Below are 15,240 nucleotides of genomic sequence, written 5' to 3' on the forward strand. Positions count from 1 at the left end.
ATAGTAGTTTATTAAAAGTCCAAATGCAATTCCAGTTTAGTGAGTAAATCGGGTGGCCGTACACATTAGGTCTCATGCACAAGGCCGTTGTTTGGATCTGCGTCTGAGCCAAATCTTTTTTTGAGAATCCTGTGCCCCACCATTTAGCCTCATAGGCTAAAGGCCGCTAGGTCTGAGGCTTTTGAGGCAGTTCTAAGGTGCAGGATGGCTGTGATGACATCATCGCGACCTCCTGCGCTGGGTCACAGGTGGCATCGTGACGTTGCAGGTCCCAATGACATTCGCAATCGCAACCACCTGTACCGTAATGCAGGGAGCCGGCGCAGCCGGCTGAAAGAGGCCTGCAACACAGACAGCCAGAGGGAGGGAGTATTTTATTTATTTTTTATTTATGTTTTTTTTGTTGTTGTGAAGACTGAAGGCACTAAGGAGGAGGTGGTGCGTTATATACTGGGGGACACTATAAGTAAAGAGGCACTACTGGGGGCTTGATATATTTAAAGAGACCACTACTTCTTGGGGGGAGGTACTATGTTTAAAGAGCGCACAACTGAGGGGTGGGGGTACTTTATGTAAATAGGCCACTACTGGGGTGCACTTTATGTAAATAGGGCACTACTGGGGTGCACTTTATGTAAATAGGGCACTACTGGGGGCACTTTATGTAACAAGGCCACTATGGGGGGGGGGGCATTATATGTGAAGAGTGCACTACTGGGGGCATTATATGTGAATAGGGTACTACTGGGGGGACATTATATGTAAATAAGATGGTACTGAGGGGCATTATATGTGAAGAGGGTACTACTGGGGGGACATTATATGTAAATAAGATACTACTGAGGGGCATTATATGTGAAGAGAGCGCTACTGGAGGGCATTATATATACATAGGGCACTATGGGGGAAGGGGGGGGGATTATATCTACTGGAGCCTAAATGAGGATGATTACTAAGTAGAGGCATTATAAAAAAATAAAAAAATAAAAAGGTGCATTCAATTATACAGAAAGAAGTTGTGGCCAGGAGATATCATCTGGGCAGGACTGAGAAAAAAGGAAGGAAAATGACTCCAGTCAGAGGAGTAGGGCCCCAAATGGTATTAATTACTGTGTTTGGTTTCTGTCCATGGGGAAATTATTTTATAAAAGGTCGGGGACCATTGTTATAGCTACATCTCTGAAGGCTCCAAATTCACCAAATGCTGTATAATGCAGAGCGGATACTTAAGAAATAGCACCATCTAGTGGTAATACATTTATTTTACTCTAGTTGCAGCAGTTTTGTACTTTTGTCTATTTTTAGACTTAAAGGGAATCTGTCACCTATTTTGACCATATAAAACTGTTAACATAGCAATGTGCAATAAAGTACCTTCATTCCAGCATGTGTCTTCTTTCTTTTATTCAACTTTTCATTTAGATGAAAAAGCAACTTTTCTGATATGCTAATTAAGCCTCAAGGTGCCCAGAGGGGTGTTATTACACTCCTCTTGTGCCCAGTAACGCCCCCCTGCAGTGCCCAGCCCGCCTTCTTTTCCAAGCCTAGCACGCCTCTTAAGAAATTAATTTACTCCCACATCCTTGCCGAACGGCGCCGCCCCCCTCCACTACGTCATGTAATTTATTCACCCCACCATCCTTGTGTCCTCCTTTCTTGGCCTCCGAAATCCTGCGCAGACGCAGTATCGCTAACTGCCTGCGCCTATACGATACTCCGGCTCCTGAGGCAACAGCGCTCTGATTACGTCACTGGGCATGCGCTGAGCCCAGTGACACTATTGAGGCTGTTGCCCTCAGGAGCCGGAGTATCGTAGCGATAGTACAGTTAGCATACCAATATGTTCCTGACACTAATTATCCATTTTGTTTATGGGCTTATTCACACATCAGTTGGACCTCTGTGAAGGCATCTGTTCTATGGGAGTGTTTGGCCCCTAGTACTTGTCTCCGTTGTTTTTCCACTGATCATACACATTAAAACCAATGCATACATGCAGTGACCACGGAGAACATGAACGGCACACTACGTGATTCACTGATGTATGAATAAGCTCTAATGAAGCAAAATGCGATTATTATTTTTTTCAACGTGAGCAATTACATTTCGGTGAGACAGCCAGAGAAACATTGTCGTTATCTTGTAAGACATCCAAAATTGCAGAGTGGTCTTTCTGGTTTTCCAGGTTAATGTATTGATGGCCTATCCTCATGGTAGGTCATCAGTATCAGATTGGTGGGGGTTCCAGGTTCCAGACCCCACCAATCAGCTGTTACCTGCCACCTGTGGAATTAACACTTTGAACAGAGATGGAAGCACAGCTCAAGTGTTGTGGCCATGCCAGGTTACTATTCATTCGAATGGGAGATGAGCCGTAGTAACTTGGCCGCTACCACTACACTTTGAATGGAACTATATTTCTGGCTCTTGACAAAGTGTTAGCTTCGGCATCAGGGGCTGCTGGGAACAGCTGATCAGTAGTGGTGCCGTTTGATGGACCCCCGCTGATCTGAAATCAGTATCATTAATCCGGAAAATCCCTTTAATGACATTCCTATACCCTTGGCGATATTATCTTGTTCATTATTAGGGGCAATACAACTAACGGAACATAGCTTAACCTCTTAAAGGGGTTGTCTGCGATACTTAAAAATCTAGGATAACCCCTATAACGTCTTAAAATAAAAATTAAAAAAGGATCATATACTGACTTGTTTCTCCAGCACCGTTGTCTGCAGTGCAGGTGCAGTATTCCCTCCGCTGATTATTTTTAAACAGCAGTAGAGATGTGCCTGGGTACAACATGTGACTGCTGCAGCCAATCAGTCTACAGATAAGCACAGCGATTGGCTGCAGCAGTCAAGTGCCCTATCCCAGCCCATCACTGTGCATATCATTGACCCTTGCAACAAGGTCCATTGTCCTGCTAAAAGTGTCCTTCTGCCATAGGGTAGATGGCTACCATGAAGGGAGGAACGTAGTAGGCCAAAATACTTAGGTAAGCCCTACTGTCCAAACAGCCACTTTTTCTACTGCTCAGTGATCCAGTTTTTGCACTTTTTTGCCCACTGGAGTCTTGTCTTTCTGGTTCCGACAGGAATAGTACCTGAACTGTTCACCTGCTGTTATAGCCCATCTGTACTAAGAACGATGAACTGTGTATTCGGATGCGTTAGGCTAGTTTCACATTAGCGTTTTTCTTTTCTGGCTTAGAGTTCCGTCACAGGGGTGACTGATCCGGTATTGCAATGCATTTTTCTGACTGATCAGGATCCTGATCAGTATGAAAAATGCCTGATCAGTCAGAAAAAATTACAAGCGTTTGCATACTGTTTGCCTGATCAGGCAGTTCAGGCAACGGAACTGACTGCCGGAATCAAACAACGCAAGTTTGAAAGTACCCTAATTTAGTTGGAGCACCAGCTGCCATCTGTCCATCAGAATGATTCTTGACATCCTCCTCTGACCCCTTTTGCCGAGGAGTTGTCTACGCTCAAAGGATCCCCCTTTGCTGGATGTCGTTCCTCGCTCATAACCCTTCTCAGAAAATTCAGCAAGTTTATGAAATACTGACCCCCATCAGGTCCATTCCTGATGACCATGATGTGATTGAAGTTTCTCAGATTGTTCAATTTTGCAATTTTGTGGATTCAAACTAAAACCCACAGAAAACATGCTCACTTGATTGTATGTTCGAATTGTGCGAGGACAAGTGTGTGTAATAAAGTGGCCATTCTGTGCACATTCGTGTTATATTTCTATATGTGGTATACCTTATTACTGATTATGTTCCTTTCTAGGTCCTCTAAAGCTGCCCATAGATATGAGAAATTGTCATCCTCAAACATGCAATTCCCATGTATTTTCAGATGGTCAGCATTGTTTCCATTCTTTCATCCAACAGACCAACCGCTGATAAACTGAAAAACTGCTAGCTGGATATCATTTATGGGATGAACAGAAGTTATAAAAGAGCATCCACAGGGGCGTCTCATCTTTGTGCATGGGAGTATAGGATTGTAAGGGTGCCCTCACATGTGGCGGAAGTTTCCATCAGAAAATCCACAACCTCAACTTCTTCCATGTGGGGCTGAAAAGTGTCTATCCCTGCATTGTGTCCCGCTGGAGAATTTACATTCCGTAGTGTAGGGTTGTCTGTTGCAAAAATTTCTGCCACTGGAAATCCGTCCCGTTCATTTTGAATTGGGTGGCAAGTACGTGGATTTCTGCAAGCTCCTTTCAGGTGAACTTACTGAGCGTGTAAAGGCGCCCTAAATAACGTTGTGTTGCAGATTTTCTGTACAAGAATCCCTCCATTCAATAGGAAATGCTTGTATTTTGTTGCAGATTTTCCCGCAGTGATTTCCACCACAGAATCAGTTTTCTATTGAATGGAGAGATTCTCATACCGGAAATACACAACAAAATCAGCATCACACCAAAAAAAGAAAACGCTACTTTGTCACTGTCTGCACCTGTGGATTTTTGGGTGGAAAATGTCACCATGTGTGAGGGCACCGTAATGCTTTCAGAGAAGACTTAGGGTCCATTCACACGTCCGTTTTTTCTTTCCTGATCTGTTCCGTTTTTTGCGGAACAGATCTGGACCCATTCATTTTCAATGGGTCCTGAAAAAAATCGGACAGCACAATGTCTGCTGTCCGTTTCCGTTGTTCTGTTCCGCATGTCCGAAAAAATATAAAACATGTCCTATTCTTTTCCGCAAAAATCGGATCCTGGTACAATACAAAGTCAATGGATCCGCAAAAAACGGAAGACATTCGTATGTCATTACGTATGTCATCCGTTTTATGCGGATTCCGTTCCTGGAAATTAAATCCTGCAAACATAAACTTTTTTTTTTTCAATTTTTTTTCAAAGAAATCCAAACAACTTTATTTGCTTATTGAAATTTATACATGTCTCCGTTTTTTGCGGATCCGCAAAAAACGGATGACATACGGAAACATTTTCAGGAACAACGGATCCGCAAAAAACGGACCGAAATTCGGGATATAGAAAAATACTGACATGTGAATGTAGCCTTAGGTGAATCCCAGCTCAAAAAAATCTGCTTCCAAGAATCCTAGGTAGGTGAACCTACTGTGGGTCATACTGCAAGTTCAGTGTAAATATAAAAAAGGATGTAATTTCTCATTATGGGAATAAATCAATGACACTGTATTCACTACAAATCTGAAAAAATAAAAAATAATTACCAAGCAACGCACAGCTGAATGGAGCAGCGTCTGTCCCAAGGGCCATCAAGTTAAGCATATACCTCTTGTACGTGATATATCATGTGGGGTACAGGGCTAGTATTAGGGAGTGGCAAACTAGGCAGTTGTTTAGGATCTCTGTTTCCTAAGGGGCCCCAAGGACAGAAACTCCAGGAATGCACTAAAAAAAAATAGTGGAAACAGTAGCCCGGATTTACAAATGTATCTGCTTCAAAAATCTGTCTTAAAGGGAACCTGTCACCGGGATTTTGTGTATAGAGCTAAGGACATGGGTTGCTAGATGGCCGCTAGCACATCCGCAATACCCAGTCCCCATAGCTCTGTGTGCTTTTATTGTGTCAAAAAAACGATTTGATACATATGCAAATTAACCTGAGATGAGTCCTGTACCTGAGATGAGTCCTGTATGTGAGATGAGTCAGGGACAGGACTCATCTTAGGTTAATTTGCATATGTATCAAATCGTTTTTTTGACACAACAAAAGCACACAGAGCTATGGGGACTGGGTATTGCGGATGTGCTAGCGGCCATCTAGCAACCCATGTCCTCTGCTCTAGTGTCACAAATTGGCGCAGTTTGGCACATCTGTGGTTTCTAACCTTTTTCCCACATGCTCAGGGGCAGGACTTAGTGGAATGCAGGCAGGGCTTTATGGGAAAGAAGGTGAAGCCTAAGGTGAGCCATTTTGCACCAAAATTACAGTAAAATTCTGGTATAGAGTGAGAGAAATGTGTCGCTCCCTGCTTCAGATTTATTATCCAACCTGAGCCCCTGCAATAAACTTAGTGCAGGTTCTAGACAGCCTGTCTAAACGTGCGGCATCTACAGGATTAGTAAATCTGAGCCAGTATATTTAAGGAAGTATTTATTGTATGTTGCACATTATTAAGGCACTATATGGTGGGATTATGCAGGTTGTAGATGGCAGTATTGTCTTGGCATTATATGGCAGTGTTATGAGGGATAAAAGAAAAAAATGTCCACAAATGTAAGGGTACTTTCACATTTGCGTTTTTCTTTTCCGGCACTGAGTTCCGTCAAAAGGGGCTCTATACCAGAAAAGTACTGATCAGGATTAGGCTACTTTCACACTAGCGTTCGGAGCGGGTCCGTGTGATGTTTCATCAGACGGATCCGCTCCTATAATGCAGACGTTTGCATCCGTTCAGAGCGGATCCGTTCAGACTTTACATTGAAAGTCAATGGGGGATGGATCCGCTTGAAGATTGAGCCATATGGTGTCATCTTCAAGCGGATCCGTCCCCATTGACTTACATTGTCTGGACGGATCCGCTCGCCTCCGCACGGCCAGGCGGACACCCGAACGCTGCTTGCAGCGTTCAGGTGTCCGCTCACTGAGCGGAGCGGAGGCTGAGTGCTGGCAGACAGATGCATTCTCAGTGGATCCGCCTCCACTGAGAATGCATTAGGGCCAGACGGCTGCGTTCAGGGCCGCTCGTGAGCCCCTTCAAACGGAGCTCACGAGCGGACACCTGAACGCAGGTGTGAAAGTAGCCTTATCCCCATGCATTCTGAATGGAGAGTAATCCCTTCAGGATGCATCACAATGTCTTCAGTTCAGTCTTTGACTGATCAGGCAAAAGAGAAAACCGCAGCATGCTACGGTTTTATCTCCGGCCTCAAAAACTGAAGACTTGCCTGAATGCCGGATCCGACATTTTTTCCCATAGGAATGTATAAGTGCCGGATCCGGCATTTAAAATTCCGGATCCGTCCTTCCGGTCTGAGCATGTGCAGACCGAAAAAAGGTGAAAAAAATTAATGCCGGATCCGTTTTGCCATATGACACCGGTAAGACGGATCCGGCATTTCAATGCATTTTTCGGACTGATCAGGAATTTTCAAGACTGATCAGGGTCCTGATCAGTCTTACAAATGCCATCAGTTGGCATACGTTTTGCCGGATCACTCTGCTGACGATGGAACTGCTTGCTGGATCGCCGCAAGTGTGAAAGTAGCCTAAAGCATTTCATGTTAAGTAAAAAACATTTCCCATTTAGTCCCACGTGAGGGCAACTTTGTAACCATGCAGCAGATAACTTTTAAAGTGGCTCAAATCTGATGACGCCAATGAACAAATTGAAACTAACATGAAAAAAATGTATGAAAAAAACACGCATAGACATACTGATGCAACTCGTATAGTGGCACAGGAACCTTTACTATATCATTGCAATCATATGGTCATAGCAGATCAGCCAGATAACATGATATTAGAAAACTAACTTTCCCGACGTTCCTGCGTTCACACTGATGTGCTGGCTTCAGCTGCTTCCCTCCATACTATGCTTGTCAAATAGGTATTCACCCATGCCATTATTGGGGAGCCCCAGGCGCCTCAAGTTGGTAATATGGTGTCCTATCTTCTTGATGTGCTCCACGTGTTCTCTCAGATGCTCAGACTCCAAAAAGTCACAGAGCTGAAGGTGAAGGTAAAGAATAAGGTACAATGACTTTCTTATGTATAAAATACACTGCATGGCTGATCTGATGCATTTCTTACTTGTTATTTATTATGGGCAGAATGGGTTAAAAATAAATAATCATTACTCACCTCACCACCATCCTGACACTACTCAAGTACCCACCGCTCTCCACTTCCTGGGTCGACACACAGGAAATGGCTGTAAAATGCTTGCTGTGATTGGCTGAGCAGGAATATCTAGACATTTCATGTGTGTCGAGCTGGGACTAGAGAGCAGTGGGGACTAGAGTAGTGTCAGAATTGCACAAGTCGGGGACCAGTGAGGTGAGTAAACATGATTTATTTTTTATCGCATTCTGGCACTTTTTTATTATTTCTCAGAGCATCCCTTTTAAGAGTTCCTGTTGAAAGTAACTTTAGAAGGACATCTACCATTGATCCAGAGCACAAGGAGATCCTATCCTGAGGATATTGTCATGGGACAATGGTGCTTTAAATGAAGCCAAGAAGGGGCACAAGTGCCCAGTTGGGTGCCGTGTTCCTTCAGCTCAGCTTGGCTCTCTTCAAAGAGTTGCGCAAGCAGCGTCTGGGCTCATATAAGGTCTATATGAGTCTCTGAGGTGAGCTGAGCAGAGAGGAAGGGCTCACCTGGGCACTTCTGCTATTTACCAACAGGTGGCGGTCATGGCACCCCTCCCACCAATCACAATTTCTAACATGTCACTGTCATATCAAAAGTTTTATATCATATATGTACTGTATATAGTAATTACTGCATCATATTATCTGTATGTGTAGATATTTATAGTCATATCATTGTGTTGTATTACAAGTAGGTTTACTCACATGGGGGTCTTTACGATCTGTTGCCACATTATGCAGTTCCAATACAGCCTGGTTAACAGTCTTCTCCAAGGCCAGAGCTGCTTGCATGGCATCCAATGGGTTTCCCCATTCATCTCGCTCTGGTTTCTGGTCAACAACACATAATAGCACACAGTTTATATAAAGGCTAATAGGGGGAAGACACAAAAACCAAGGGATTCCCAAACTTCCAATAACCCTTAATTATATGGTAATAATACTTTTGTGTTTCAATGAAGGATACATAATATAATATTTAATATAAAGATGTTTTCACTATATATTAGAAGGATTGCTCATGTCTGGGTTCCATGAAATGTTATTAAAATCTACAGTTCCACTTATGACCTCTAGATGGCAATCATGAGTTGTTACAGTCAAGCAGTGGGTAGATTTGCATCAGTCCGGCTTCACATGTTACAGACACACCGCAGATTAAACATGGTTTTCAAATTGACCATGGCTAAAATAATTTTCATTGTTAATGCATGTCAGCATGGTTTCTGTCGCATCATGGTTGCCCGATTTATGTTACTCTGCATAAGGACATTATGTGCAAATTGTGGTAGTAAATGCTCATCGGTCTATAAATGGTGTGCGGTATTTGAGTGGCCTTCTACAGATTTCACAAAGGGGCCCTGGAGCCTCATTTATCATGAGCCCTATAATATTTTAATGGTTATCTCACACAGTGCCAACTCCCAAGCTAGCAACTTTAATGATAAACCTGCCCAATATGTTTTACCGTATTGGAGAGAGCCGCGCATGCTCTGCCACCTCTCCGCACACTGCAGACGGGGGTCCTATTCTCTAGATATATGTGGGTCCTGCCTTTGAGATCCACAGCTATCACACCTTTAAGGCATATCCTGTGGATACGCTATAGAAGACCGAGATAGGAATACCCCTTTAAACTAAAGTAGTCACAACAGCTATGCTGTAAAAATCGTGTGGCGCCTCATTGACCTCCAGAATAGCTCTATACGCACAGCACCTGACTGTACAGCTCTGCTGCGTACATGGCTCTTTATGTACATTTTGTTTTGTCTGCTTTAGTGCTCAGCGGTTACACTTCCTCCCATTTCACCTTGATGTCCTGTAGAACGACACGTCCACCACGCTTGTTCTGGTATTTTATGAATTTCTCAGCAAGTTCCTTTTCCTCGTGACTCTGCTCCTTGAAGAACTCGGCCACATGGTGAAGTGCTACATCATCACGATCAAAATAGTAGAACTTAAAAAAAAAGGCAAATATTAGGAGCACAAAAAAAGGTAAAATAATAAGGCAAATTATTACGCATCTGGAGGTCCAGTAAAGAAACTGGCTACACCAGTGACCCCCTCCCCCCCCAACCAGTGATTGGCTGAGCTGTCATTTCCTGTGTGTCGAGTGGGACCAGGAAGTAAGGACCAGCAGGAAACCTGAAAACACTGGAACAGGCGGGGCAAGTAAAGACAACCCCTATAACTATTGTGCCATGTCAGTTAGATTCAATGGGGTAATTTAACCATTGACGTAAAAATGAAGACAGCTGCAAATGTTATTGAAAAAAATGCTGGCTTCTCCAGTGGCCCGCCAATCCAGCACAGATGCTCTGGTGGTCATCCCGGTCTTTGTTACAAGCGGCCAGCACATGACCACTGCATCCAATCCGTGGCCTAATCGGTTACCTGCCGTACTACAATGGGAGCCATGATGCCAGTAGTATGGCATGTGACTACTGAGACCGCTGATTGCCTGCAGCGGTTAAGTGTCAGCCATTTGTAAACAAAGCCTGGGGAGCTGGAGTGTCCGCTCAGGATCAGCGGGGTGACTACTGCTTTTTGTTATTTTATAAAAAAAAAATCAGAGGTCAGATAACCCTGTTAAGTGTAATCGATCTCTGGGATACCCACCCAGGGCTGTATTTGGAGCTTTTGCTGCCCTAGGCACTAAGCCTGAATATGTCCCCAGCCATACATAGCGGAGATCAGAATAACCCTTGTATGACAGACATGGGCATGTACCATGTACCATGGCCAATACACATAACTTGGACCCCCCACCCATTGTGCACCATATTGATAGTCAGTAGCACCACTGTTTTATGCAGCATTATCATGTGCAATTATGTCATAGTTGCACCCATACAATTAACTTTTAGAAGTCATCTGTGATAGACAGCCATTCTCCTCTGACCTCAGCACTTTTTCTGTCCACTTAACCCTTTCTGCACCATGATCAATAAAGATCATGAAGCAGACAAAGGGATCAGGTTCTCCTTTAATATTTAATTATTGATCATTTCAGTCATCATCTGGATATCAGGTGTTTATATATACTATAGAGCACATTTATTAAGACCGGCGATTTACATGCCAGTTTCAATAGTGTCTGTGCTGCTGGAGGAAGAGGCAAAGTTACGTAGAGGCGCTGGCTTCTACATACCTTCAGCATATCTAAATGTAAGAGTAGGCCAATTCTGAATGTAAGACAGCTTCTTTGCTGTCTTACATTTAGAACATTTTCTATGCCTAAACTGTAGAAAATAAGTAATCTGCACCAGATATACGCTACAAAAGTGCCGTATATCTTTTCGTAAATGACCCCCTAGATATTTATTCTAGTAAAAATCTGTAACTTACCATGGACAGGTAGTTATAAGATGAGTACATTTTGAGGTTGATGATGCGATTAACTGCTGCCTCGCTGTCATGGCTGTAGTTCTGGCGCAGCTGAGAAAACATTTTACCAATTGGTTATTGGATCTTGGTCTTGAAGAACAAGGCAGGGTAAATGTGTTCTGCTGGAGGTGTCCGACAGGGTTCCGTTCAATCACTGTTGAAGCAAGAACTCTATCTGACTGGGAGTTTCCAATCACTATGAGGACTTTTATAGTGTGGTGAGGTTCCTAGGCTAAAGTCACACCTCACACTCTACTGATCACACGTCCCATTTCTGCTGAATCACATGGACACCTGAGCCCAGAACCTGCTAATGTTACAAACATCTCTATTTTATGAAGTCGAATTACTGCAGAGTCATGCAGAGTCTCTAAATATCAGGATGTCATGTATTATGGATCATATACTCCTGTGTATAATCTTTCCATTAATTAAAATACTCCCCGGTGGGAAGAAGATACTTACCCGTTACATCTTCTCTACAACTGTACTGTAGCCCCGTCTTTTCCTAAAATGTTTCTGATGCAAGCCAGTTGGGGGCACCATTAGGCCTACTTTTCAAAATTAACTACACCAGTTACAGATTCAAATGTTTACTCACCAAGACTTTGAGGAGTCTCATGAAAGTGTTGCATGGTTGTCATGTGGGAGATTACTGGAGATCTTTGCAGCACAGGAAGTAGGATTTTGGACAATGGGTTACGAGAGAGGGGTAAAGGCTCATGCATTTGGGCACAGAATCTGTGCCGAAAATAGAGTCTGTGACTCCTTTGTATAGAGCCATAAAGCCCAAATGCACTACTGTACCCTGGTAAGTATTTCTAGCTCATGCTATCCTTTTAGAATAGTCCTGGTGTAGTTGGCAGCTGACACACTAGGTCAGAACCACCAGTGCAAGGCACTGGAAACACTGGTTAAGATCATAGACAGAACCAGGCATGGACTGACAGAACATCAGCGAATATAAGGCAAAACATGGACAGAACCAGGCTGCAGACAACCAGGCAGAGAAAATGTAAAATCCATGGAACAGACTCCAAGACACAGTTCAGACATAGTAAATGCATGTGTAGAAACTTAGCAAGACGGAACAGGCACAGGACTGTAGGAAACAGTTGAGACACAATAGGTCCATATGCAGGAACGTAGCAAGTCAGATCAGACAAAAACTAGAATTTGGCAATTCATTGGCAAACAGAACTAGGACGGAATTCATACCACAAACAGGCAAACAAACAGATCAAGAAGAGGCCAAGCAAACAAATGGATCAGAAGCTCCTTCACAGAATCTAGACACAGACATTCAAAGATCCAACAGAATCTATGTTGCACAGGCAGAGCAGGTCACAGAACTCAAGAAACATATAACAGACTGACTCAGAACTCCGGAAATATAGAGAAGAATTAAAGGGGTTGTTCGGGTTCAGAGCTGAACCTGGACATATCCCCATTTTCACCCGTCCGGCCCCCCCCCTGACATGAGCATTGCAGCATTTATATTATTACACAGCTAGGCGAAGGCCTAGCAGTGTTCCCGGTGATGTCACAGGCTCTGATGGGCGGGGTTCAGTGCTGCCCTAGCTGTTTTACAGTCTAGGGCAGCGCTAAAGCCCGCCCATTATTGACGGTGATGTCACTGTGCTGACTGCTAGGCGTAAGCCTCCTCCTAGCTGCTTAATAATATAAATGCCCCAATGCTCATGTCAGGGGGACCGGAGGGGTGAAAATGGGGATATGTCCATGTTCTGCTCTGAACCTGGACAACTCCTTTAAGTCTTCTCTATATTTTCTGGTACGTCACTCCGGAAAACACCTTTGCCCTGCATGATACAGCGCAAGGAAACGGAGAGCATTGGACCGTAAAATGCTCATATCAGGGAGACTGAATAGGAGAAGGGGAAATGTCCGGGTTCAGCTCTGAACCTGGACAACCTTTTTAAGGCTACTTTCACACTGGCGTTTTGGTTTCAGTTTGTGAGATCCGTTTCAGGGCTCTCACAAGCGGTCCAAAACGGATCAGTTTTGCCCTAATGCATTCTGAATGGATAAGGATCCGCTCAGAAGGCATCAGTTTGGCTCCGTTCTGCCTCCATTCCGCTTTGGAGGTGGACACCAAAATGCTGCTTGCAGCATTTTGGTGTCCATCTGACGAAAATGAGCAAAACAGATCCTGACACACAATGTAAGTCAATGGGGACGGATCAGTTTTCACTGGCACAATAGATAACGGATCCGTCCCCCATTGACTTTCAATGGTGTTCAAGGCGGATCCATTTTGGCTATGTTAAGGATAATACAAACAGATCCGTTCTGAACGGATGCATGCGGTTGTATTATCGGTGCGGATGCGTCTGTGCAGATCCATGATGGATCTGCACCAAACGGCAGTGTGAAAGTAGCCGAACGCAGAACCAGAAAACAATAACTCACACAATAGAAAACTGAGGAGAGATACAAGCACATAGGCACAATTAACACCAAAAGTGACCAACGCCAGGATACAAGGAGCAGTGGCAACATGAACCACCATTGAACTCAATAACCCCAATTCAAACCCACAAGCTGCTGACACTAGCGCACATGGCAACAAGTGAAACTCCAACAATCTCTTTTATTTTTTTTTATTTTTTTATGTTTTCATTAAAAATCTCAGACGACCACTTTAATAAAAACACATTACAAAGACCAATAATACTGTAGCTGAATATTACAGTTATATTGCAACTAAATAATTTCATAATTCAATTTAAGATCAAAATTTTGGAGGGAAAAAACACTGAACTCTTGACTGTATGGTTTAGCTCTGTCAGACGATTATTTGCGTCTGGAAATGAATTAGTCATTTCCATTGACTTGTATCAAGGCATAATACAACTCTATGGCAGGTGTGAAGTGCAACACTGTTCCTATTAGGCTGTGCTTACCAGCTTTACCCCTCCCATAAGAAGGTTCTGGATCACATAGAAACTGTAAAAAAGTAGAGCAGTCAGAGCCACTAAGTGTCTGCAGATAGGGACCAGTGTTTAGTAGGAGTGACTCTGCCAGACTGCAAGAGTGAACAGAAGAAGACGCTGAGACTGGGATACCCTGCCTGACAACTGAGCCACAGACCCATGGCCTGCAGCCCTTTGGCCAAGACATCATCCTTCTGCGAGAGAGGGGGACAGCTAACTCAGGCCTTTCCTTAGTATGGAACCTTCTTCTGCCATGGAGAAGACTGGATAAGTCAGCTCAGTACAGTACCTGTATTGTTTTGCACTTGAGTTCTTCCAATAAAGAAGCAGACTGGTTTACTGGACCTATTTCCCATTGGGGTGCACCATGCCTTACCATCTCCTCCTTGGGACCATGTGTCAGTGGAAAAACCAGGGAGCCCCGGTGGGTTGGCCCAAGCCTGCTTGGCGGGTTGGGCCAAGCAGATCCTCCCTTCTGGCTGAATGGACAGGACGCCCAGTGTGTGAGATGGTGAAGTGGCTAATAAAGACTAAAAAAGAGAAACATACCCTAATTTAGTCTTCCCCAATCGATGGCTCGGGAGCCACACGTAACCCTTTGGCTCCCTGTATATGGCTTTCTTGTTGGTGACAGTTCTATTATTGGGCATTAGTGGCACCAGAGATGTAGCATTACAAAAACTTAGCACTAGGATCAACATTAAGATCAGTGAATGGAAATGTATTATTCACACATAGAGACTAAAAATTGTTCAGGTTCAGGTCTTGTTGATATCCAAATGAAACAAGCACATGCCTTGTAACAAGAGCGCTGTCATGTAAAAGCCTCCTTTTCTGCTGACTGTCCAGTCTGGTTAACTTTGTCTGACTTCTGGCTCTTATCTTTTACATGTCATTTTGTGCGCCAGCAGAATTTTCTTATCTGCATTTGGCAGGAGATCGCTGTATGTTGGAGCAATCAGCATATTTTGGCTGTATTTTCATGGTAGTAAACAGGTTAATGTGGTCACAGCTCTTGTATAACTGCAGTAAACAGTTTTGTAGAAGCATATATTGCTCCAGGATCATTCA

At 43.7% G+C, this 15,240-nt stretch overlaps 1 protein-coding gene across 4 annotated transcripts; it reads right to left on the minus strand.

Moving 5' to 3' along the window:
• Nucleotides 1-7,387: 7,387 nt before the first annotated feature.
• Nucleotides 7,388-14,655, minus strand: LOC122926722 (ferritin, middle subunit-like). 4 transcript variants are annotated; one of them, XM_044278194.1, is made up of 5 exons: nucleotides 14,546-14,655; nucleotides 11,177-11,266; nucleotides 9,639-9,785; nucleotides 8,534-8,659; nucleotides 7,388-7,682 (listed from the first exon to the last, which is right to left on the minus strand). In XM_044278194.1, the coding sequence occupies exons 1-5, from the start codon at nucleotides 14,546-14,548 to the stop codon at nucleotides 7,527-7,529; spliced, it is 522 nt and encodes a 173-aa protein (XP_044134129.1). In that variant the 5' UTR covers nucleotides 14,549-14,655; the 3' UTR covers nucleotides 7,388-7,526. The 4 variants fall into 4 exon arrangements, with proteins under 4 accessions (XP_044134129.1, XP_044134127.1, XP_044134128.1 ...); XM_044278192.1 differs by having other exon boundaries at nucleotides 14,459-14,552; XM_044278193.1 differs by lacking the exon at nucleotides 14,546-14,655 and adding an exon at nucleotides 11,817-11,852.
• Nucleotides 14,656-15,240: the final 585 nt, after the last annotated feature.

Source organism: Bufo gargarizans, chromosome 2, assembly GCF_014858855.1.
Source record: "Bufo gargarizans isolate SCDJY-AF-19 chromosome 2, ASM1485885v1, whole genome shotgun sequence".
NCBI lineage: Eukaryota > Metazoa > Chordata > Amphibia > Anura > Bufonidae > Bufo > Bufo gargarizans.